The 9,222-nt window shown below is 56.1% G+C and overlaps 1 protein-coding gene across 1 annotated transcript; it reads right to left on the reverse strand.

The window, feature by feature from the left end:
- Nucleotides 1-7,589: 7,589 nt before the first annotated feature.
- LOC148591843 (transmembrane protein 203-like) lies at nucleotides 7,590-7,997 on the reverse strand. Its single transcript, XM_088536696.1, has one exon. The coding sequence runs from the start codon at nucleotides 7,995-7,997 to the stop codon at nucleotides 7,590-7,592; it is 408 nt and encodes a 135-aa protein (XP_088392822.1).
- Between the last annotated feature and the right edge of the window lie 1,225 nt (nucleotides 7,998-9,222).

Raw genomic sequence — 9,222 nt, forward strand, 5'->3', positions numbered from 1 at the left:
GGTTCTGCAGCTGGGGAGGAAAAACCCCAGACACCAGCACAGGCTGGGGACCGACCTTCTGGAGAGCAGCTCTGCAGAGAGGGACCTGGGCGTCATGGTGGAGGATAAGTTGACCATGAGGCAGCAGTGTGCACTCATGGCCAAGAAGGCCAATGGGATCCTGGGGTGCATTAAGAAGAGCGTCTCCAGCAGGTCAAGGGAGGTGATCCTGCCCCTCTACTCAGCCCTGGTGAGGCCACATCTGGAGTATTGTGTCCAGTTCTGGGCTCCACAGTACAAGAGGGATGTGGAGCTGCTGGAGAGAGTCCAGCGCAGGGCTACAAGGATGATCAGGGGCCTGGAACATCTGCCCTATGAGGAGAGGCTGAGGGAGCTGGGCCTGTTCAGCCTGGAGAAGAGAAGGCTGAGAGGGGACCGGAGCAGTGTCTATAAGTACCTCAAGGGAGGCAGTGAGGAGGATGGTGCTGGCCTCTTTTCCCTGGTGGCCACCGACAAAACTAGAGGAAATGGCCACAAACTGAAGCACCATAAGTTCCACATGAACATAAGGAAAAATTTCTTAACAGTGAAGGTGACAGAGCGCTGGAACAGGCTGCCCAGAGAGGTTGTGGAGTCTCCTTCTCTGGAGATCTTCAAAACCCGCTTGGATGCAGTCCTGTGCCACGTGCTCTAGGTGACCCTGCGTGTGCAGGGGGTTGGACTAGATGACCTCCAGAGGTCCCTTCCAACCTTCAGCATTCTGTGATTCTGTGGTTCTCGCCATCCCACAGGGACTGAGCTGCATTTTGCAGAGCACCTCCCCATGGCCAAGGCCCTTGTTCTGGGCCCTCGCCTCAGCTCCCACCATCGGCAGCCCCCCTTACCTGGAACGAACAACATTAAAATCCTTTTGATTCAAGAGCAAAAGAACGAGAATTTCTTTAATGCATTCTGGGAGGCATTCTTTAGAATGCCATTTATTTCTATATTATGTATTTATTTATTTATTATAATATAATTTCCATAATATTTATCTATTTATTATAATATAATTTATATATTTATAAATTTATATATTTATAACTTTTATAAGTTAATTTATATATTTATAAGTCACCCTGCCCAAGTCAGCCGTCCAGCCTCGATGCCCTCCTACTCTCTTAGAGATGCAGCCCAGCTCCTACATGGCCATTGCGTGTGGATGACAACGAGACCCACGAAGGCCACGGCTGCAGCGCGCACGGAGGTTTTTTTCCACACCAAGTGCAGCACCTCCTGTGGGACGGTGTTGACGAGCTCCAGCGCGTAGCCCAGGCTCCAGCCGACGTCCGTGCTCCCGGGCTGCCAAAGGAGAGAGGGGCATCGTGAGGGCAGCTCTAGCACAGAGATGCCCCTAGCAGCACTGGGGCCCTGCGTGCCAGGCCCGCCACAGGCACAGCGCGTGTCCCCAGGCAGGAGGTCTCCACGAGCCTTGGCCACGGGGCTGAGCTGCACAGCTGCGTGTTAGCAGGAGTTCTGCCAGGACGAGACAGGACAGAAAGAGGATCCCAAGACAGCCCTATGTCCTGGGTGCAAGTCACATTCTCCTCCCATTTAAGGCAGCTGTGGTTCTTTTTTTTTTTTTTTTTTTTTTTGGGGGGGGGGGGTGGCGGTTGGCGGGCAGGGAGGGGGAAATGTGTGAGCTGGTTCCCAGAGCACAACTGGACTGGATCAGAGCCAAACAGAATAAAGCAGAAGGGATGTCCTTGAGGGCACGGGCTGGCCTTGGCTTTTCCAGATGTGCTCGGTGTTAGTTAGCATGGGGTTTTCTTCCCTGTGTCCACACGGCATGGGGATGTGCCCTGATCTTTTCGCTGCAAAACCCTCATCCCTGCTCTCTCCCTCCCCTTGCACTTTAGCCTAATAAAAGAATTCCTTCTCCTACATCACTCCTGAGGCGCAAAGACCCAGACCTTTCCTTCTGTGCTAAGTGAGTTTAAAAAGCTAAGAAAGATCCAAAAGAAAGAAAGGAACAACCACACAAACCAACAAGCACCCAGTGCAAAGAAGGGGTGGCTGTTTCAGCCTCCTCTCACCTCAGGGAAGGAATAGATTAGGTAGGTGACGCTGATCCAGCCATAAGCTCTTTCCTCTTGCCCTGTGATGATTCGAACCCCGTGGAAATCCATGGCAAAATCCTTCATGCTCTTAGCAATTCCCTCCGTGCTTTCATCTGCTGATGACTTGTTCTTTTCCCTAAGAAGCATCCACAATTCAAGAAACAAATGCAGTGAAATAATCCCAATGCAGAGAACCCAAGGAAGCAGTTGGCTTCCTCCTACTCTCACAGATTGCAGCATTTGGTCCTGAGCAGTTGCTGTGAAATGATGTTTGCTGCTCTCTAGCTTGTACAAGGTGCTCCTGCAGCTTCTGCAGATTTTGTAAAGGCCGGCCAGCTGTGCTTCCGCCTGCCGTTGGCAATGCCCCTGCAGGATTAAGCTCCACCTCCTCTGGGCATGGCAGCTGGATCGGAGTTGCATAGTGCTTTGCCGGAGCAGCCTTCCCTACATGTGTTCCTCACACTCCAGAGCACAGGAACTCTTTCTTGAGCAGCTCCACTGATGGGCTGCATAGCACAGGCCATTGAACCTCCCCGCTCTGATTGTGCCATCAAGGCAGGGCACGGGGCTCTTTTAGGAAGATGGGAGCCTAGCCTCCGACTTGTGAGCAGGGGGAGGTTTCTGTTTGCTCCCTCTCTCAGGCAAGTAAGCACCACGTTGGGGTTCAGTGCCCTTCCCAGGGAAGTGCTCAGATGGTCAGGGCACAGAATATGGCTATTAAACCACAGCTCTAGAACCAAGAACCTTGTAATTACCACCAAAAGACAGAAAAGAGCTCCTACGAGCTAGGGAAAAGCAAGATGAGGTGGCACAACAGCCCTTTGGCATTCTACCTTGAACACACTCCCCTACCAGCACCCAACCACGTCTGCAGAAAGTGCGTGCCCTGGTGGGAACCACTGCCTTATGTTGCAGGAAAAAGGAAGAGCAAAGCAAGAGCACGGAGCATTTCCCGCTTGGCAAGAAGCAGAGCAACATCCTTGGTGCTCGTGGGCTCCCAAAAAGGCCAGTGTCTGTCTCTGGGCCCCCAGGGCCCAGCACAGCTCAGGCCCTGCCACGGCTCCCCACTGTGCTGCCTTCCTGCCAGGGCTCCCTTGCTCAGGGCAGCTGGGGAGCTCGGCGCAGCCGGCCCCGTGCAGGATGCCGCATTAGCCAGGCTGCTGGCGGCTGCCTGCAGCTTGGCCACCTCCCCTTCTCCTCAGGGCCTGCACAAGTACCTCAGGAGTCTGCTGCCTGCTGCTGCTCCAAGAAAAGCTGCTTCCTCTCTCCCTTTCTCAGTGGGAATGGCCTTCGGAGCTCTGTCCAGCCACTCTCTTAGGGACTCCAGAGCTTTCGCAGCATCATTGGCATAGCTTGATATGCCTGGCCCTGGAAGAGAGTCAGGTCACTCGGATGAGAAACGCCCCGCTTTGGCACACTAAGGAAAGGGAAACGAGGCCACCCCAGCTGCCATACAGACACACACACACACCCAGGGCAGCATCAAGGCCACTGCAGAGGGGATACTGACCCTGCACATTACATAAAAAGCTCTGCCTGATCTCAGCCATGTTGTTCTCATCACCTGTCTCCCTCTTGATGATGAACAGAGTGGGGTGGGACGAGCCGGCGTCCATCTCTTGGTCCACCTGGAAGCACAAATGAAGAACTCGTGGCTGGCTGGAAGAGCAGCAGGGATGGTGGGGCTGGAGCCCAGCCCTGCCAGGAGACCGGTCACTTTGTTCAAGCTAAGATGTCCCCAAGAGGGTGTCCCAAAGAGCAGCTCTTATTGCTCTTAATGCGGAGACCCTCCCAAAGCTATGGCAGTCTCCAGCACGACCGAGCAGAGCAGTGACAGGACAGGGCCCTTCAAGGTCTGGTCTTGAGTCTGAGATGAAGGGCACAGAGTCAGCCAGAGGGCTCGATCAGCCTGGCCCATGCTGGCCCCAGCTCCAGCAAGGCTCTTTCAGGGCCCCTGCCTTCTCTCTTCTGCCTGCATTTTGGCATGGCTGGAGAAGACTCACGCCTATGACCTGCAAGACTCATCCTAGCGAGCCCCACACACTCCAAAGCCCTAACATGAGCTCTTGTCTCAGGGAGCATCTGTGCCACATGTCTGCTCTGCAGTGCTGCTCACCTTGGCCTCGGGTGACAAGCTGACCTTGAACAAGACCAGCTGACGGGCAATGAATGACTCCAGGAGCAGTAACGCCAGAACAACAGAGATCAGATGGCTCTTTTTAATGGCCATCCTGGCAAAGGACCCTGCAAAGGTCAACACAGAAAGAGGGAAATTGCTTGGATGTGACGCACTGGGAAGAGCGTTGATGAGTTAAAGCTGCAAGGAGGCCGTTCCCCAAAGCGGCCTCCAGGTTGGCCCTGTCCTCAAGGAAGCTGCGGGTATCTCAAGGTCAGTGGGCTCCTCTCACCTGCCTGCACTCTCACGCCTGTGCACTGCCCAGCACGCACACACGGGCAGCCAGGGAGGGAGCCAGGATCGCTCACGGGCAACAGTGAAGATGGGGAAAACGAACTTACTTGTCCTCTTCGTCCTGTCAGTCGCTCGTGGATACCTGACTGTCAACAGAACTCAGGCAGAGTTCTGGAATTTTGAGCTTTTCTAGGTTACCTCACGTGGGCATTGAGCAGTTGCACGTTGTCATGATGACACCACACGTGCCACTTTTCACATTGCCCTTACGAATCTGTCACCTCTTAAAGAGCAACCTTGGTCATATCCCCTGCCCTGAAATTGCCCGCAGAGCAGCTGGGGTCTTGAGAGCAGCTTTTATTCCAACCAGAAGCAGGATGCCGTTGGAAAAGGAGAGATGGCCGTGCAAGGAGGGGGCCGGGGCCCTGAGCAAAGGCAGCCCCCACTGCCTCCATCTCCTGGCAGCAGCCAGAGCTGTCTCTGAGCTGCTCCTGGCCCTTTTCAGCTCCACACCCTGAGGCCAGGACAGGCCATTGAGTGTCCCCGGGCCAGGGCTGCAGCCACAGTTGAGCTGAGCAGAGGCCGGTGGGGAGCCAGGTCACACCACACATCGGGGACTAAGTCCCTCGCTGTCAGCCCTGGCCTCCTCCTGGATCAGACCCCTTTCTGTCACAACCTGGCTGTAGCAGATTCCCTGTCAAGGGACAATCCCCCTCACATAGGGAAAATTACCGCCCCATGCCCAAGGGCTGTCAAGAAAAGGAAGCCAATCACTTATTTCATGATCATCAGAGGATCCTACAGCGCTGCTGCCATCAGCCCCATGGACATGTTCTTGCCCTGCCCCAGAGTGCTGCCAAGGGACTCGGACATGGTCATGTTCACAGCTTCACTGCTGCTGTCTCTGCCTGTGCCCTCAGACACCATCCCCCTGCCTAGAACCTCTCGGCTCGGCCCATTTCTGGAGGACACAAGCTCTAAGTCACCAGGGTGGCTTCTCCACCCATCCACTACTGCTCGGCTGGAGCGCTGCATGTGCCGCGTAGCCCCAGCTGAACTCGGTGGCACTCCGCAGGGTCTGTTCTATGGGGTCACTGCTCTGGCTGCAGCGGCTCCCTGTGGCTTCCAAGCCCGTCCTCCTAGGGTCACATTCACCCTGCTCTGCCTGGCCAGGCAGCTCTACCCGGCACCACGTCTGTCCACACGTTCCAGAGAGGACACGTCCCAGCAGAGGCACAGAGTAACTTTGTGAAGGGGCAGAGCCAGCACAGGCAGCGAAGGGTCACCGAGTGCGGCGGAGCTTGGCGGGGAAGCCCACGACTGCGGGGGGTTTCTTGCAACCATCATTGTCCCCAAATCCAGCACAAAGTTGCCTCTGGGACGTTGTTGTCTCACAGGTAGGTGAGGAATTCATAGCCCTGAACAGCCTCACGGCTACAGCTAAATGACACTGAAGCGTCTTTACTTTGTGAATCTCACGGTAACTTGCTGATCTCCAAGTCCCCTCGAAAGACTAAAGCCCCCTCATTCAGCCCGGCTCATTTCTAGATGGTCGAGGAGTGTTTCCCACCAAAGCTGTGACCCAGAGAAACTGTCTCCAGGAGCAGCAGCAGCTGCTCCTACTCTGCCCCTTCGCTTGGTCCTCCCAACACCCTTAGCACTACCTTGGGGAATAGGCCTCCAACACTAAAAACTGCATTTCTGTTCAACACCATGCACCAGCTCCCTCTGCCTCCCAGCACAATCCGTGAGACAACCTTGCTGGCACCCTGAGGGCAGGAAGTGCCGCTCGGGGGAGGGGACAGGAGAAACGGGAACACATTGGAGTAGAACTGCAGAAATCGGTGTTAAGATCATGGCCTCGGACTGCTCAGGACAAGCAGCAGCTTCTCTGTTTCAGGCTGGCAGCAGCTTGAGGTTTACACAGGTGCTGACAGCACGTAAAGAACCCCCAAAGAATTCTTACTCCAGGTGGCAGGTTTCAGTACAGAAAATTTCCAGGGGGAAAATAAACAACAACAACAAACAAGGAGCTGTATGTGTATAATTCCCCTATCTGTACAGTTTTGCTTTACATTCACTGGCCCGTCCAACAGGGCTGCACGTCAGGATACATTCACACAAGAGCCGAGCGAGGCCGACGTTGGCGACGCGGCACAAACGGGGTCTTTGCGGAGATGTCAGAATCGCTGTGGCTGGAGTGAAGCCTGGCGCTGAGGGCAGCGCAGGCCCCCGGGCCCCACGCCTGCTGCTCGGGGCTCAGCGCTGCCCCGTCCTGACGCGGCTGCTCCGCAGCGGCTCCGCTCTGGGCCGCAGCCACCGACACCTCGTGCCCTTCCTGGCCGCGGCTGGAGCCGGGGCCGGGGCCGGCCCATAGAATCATAGAATCATAGAATGCATAGGGTTGGAAGGGACCTCTAGAGATCATCTAGTCCACCCCCCCCTGCACACGCAGGGTCACCTAAAGCACGTGGCACAGGAATGCGTCCAAGCGGGTTTTGAAGATCTCCAGAGAAGGAGACTCCACAACCTCTCTGGGCAGCCTGTTCCAGCGCTCTGTCACCTTCACTGTTAAGAAATTTTTCCTTAAGTTCCTGTGGAACTTTTGGTGCTTCAGTTTGTGGCCATTACCTCTAGTTCAGTCAGTGGCCACCACTGAAAAGCACCATCCTCTGCACTCCCTCCCTTGAGGTACTTATATACACTGATTAGATCCCCTCTCAGCCTTCTCTTCTCCAGGCTGAACAGGCCCAGCTCCCTCAGCCTCTCCTCATAGGGCAGATGTTCCAGGCCCCTGATCATCCTTGTGGCCCTGCGCTGGACTCTCTCCAGCAGCTCCACATCCCTCTTATACTGTGGAGCCCAGAACTGGACACAATACTCCAGATGAGGCCTCACCAGGGCTGAGTAGAGGGGCAGGATCACCTCCCTCGACCTGCTGGAGACGCTCTTCTTAATGCACCCCAGGATCCCATTGGCCTTCTTGGCCACGAGGGCACACTGCTGCCTCATGGTCAACTTGTCATCCACCATGACACCCAGGTCTTTCTCCGCAGAGCTGCTCTCCAGAAGGTCAGTCCCCAGCCATCCGCGTCGCCCCCTCAGTTCACGCAGCAGGCGCGGAGCAGCAGCAGCTGCAGCAGGATGAAGACGGGCGCCATGACCAGCCCGTACCAGAGCTCGCGCGTGCCCTCCGCCAGCTTCTGGCACAGCAGCAGCTCGAAGACGAACTTGAGGCCCAGCACGCTGAGCACCCAGAGCCGCAGCACGGCCAGCCGCTTCTCGCCATCCCAGAAGAACCGCATGGACACGATGGTGCTGAAGTAGGTGCTGAGGCCATCGGTGGCGAAGCAGGGCCCGAGCACAGCCCGCCAGGAGAGCGCGGCGGCCGCACCGTCCGCCTTGAGCGCCAGCAGCGCGGAGCAGAGCAGCAGCGCCAGCCCCTGCAGGCCGAGCTCGCAGGGCGCCAGGCGCAGCCACTGCCCCAGCTCGCGCAGCGACAAGAGCATCGCTGCGTGACGTCAGTGCCGCGCCGTGACGTCACTGCGGCGCTGGGGGTGACTTCGCGCCTGCTGAGTGCCTCACTGCGGCTGGGACGTCGCTTGGCGCCGGGTGATGACGTCAGCGGCAGCTCGGTGGCTCCCGGCGCCCCAGGATCCCCCTTCCTCCGATTCCTCCTTTCCCCGGTCCCCGCGTCCCAGGTTCCCCCTTCTCCCGGTTCCGTCGTCCCTGGATTCCCCTTCCCCCGGTCTCTGCATCCCCGATTCCCCCTTGCCTCCGTCTCCGCATCCCCAGTTCCACCTGCCCCCGGTTCCCTCTTCCCCTCGTCTGTCCTTGCCTCGCTGCTCCCATCACTCTCTTCCCGCTTCCCGCGGTGCCTCTGTCCCCAGTTCCCCCATGTCCCCGTGACCCCCTGTCCATGGTGCCCCCGGCTCCCGGTTCTCGTGTCCCTGGGACTTCGATCCTTTGGTTCCCCTTTCCGGCGGTGCCCCTTTCCGCTGTTCTCCATGTCCCCAGTTCCCTCATGTCCCAATGCTCCCCTTGCCAGGACCCCCTTACCCTGGTTTCCCCGTCACCCTGATCCCACCACACCCCTGTATCCCGGTTCCGCTTCCCCCGATGGCTCCGGTTTGCAAGTGTAAAGTTTTCAGAATACTGTATTTTCAGAAGGAAGAACATGTCAGCCAGGGCATTAGCTTAGGTTGAAAATTTGTCTTATTCCTTTTCTCTTACCAGTATGTTCTTTTAAGCTCCATGTCCAAGCCCACCCCATTCCCAGGAGACTCAAAGATGCAATTCTCTTAGAGATGAGGCACTTCTCCATTCTGCTGTACCTCTTGTAACGACAAGAATGGGCAGCCTATAGGGACATATCTTACACTTACGAACCAGCATTCAGGTGATCAAGCTGGCGCCGACACAAACACCCTTGCTCAAACCTTCAGAAAAAAACATTATTATCCACCCACAGCAACTTGAGAGAAAACGACAGGAGCTTTTAGGGCCTGTGTTCCACATCCTTCATACATCTAATGGGTGCATCATGTGATTTCCTCAGCAGCTTGGCATACTGCACTTCTGCTTTCTCTTCACAGGACACCGCATCACCCATGAGTCCAAATTCACTGGCTTGAGCTCCCAGTGCTATCAGGATAAAAGTGGGTCAATGTGTAGGGCACATTAAAGAGGTACTTGAAGAAGAGGCTTTATTAGGTTAAGGGATGCAACAAGAAA

Source organism: Tinamus guttatus, unplaced genomic scaffold (genome assembly GCF_059628265.1).
Source record: "Tinamus guttatus ecotype Peru unplaced genomic scaffold, ASM5962826v1 Tinamus_guttatus_pri_ptg000700l, whole genome shotgun sequence".
Taxonomy (NCBI): domain Eukaryota; kingdom Metazoa; phylum Chordata; class Aves; order Tinamiformes; family Tinamidae; genus Tinamus; species Tinamus guttatus.

Excerpts from the sequence above, each read along its gene's own strand:
- LOC148591843 (XM_088536696.1), bottom strand. The coding sequence starts at position 7,997 with ATGCTCTTGTCGCTGCGCGAGCTGGGGCAGTGGCTGCGCCTGGCGCCC.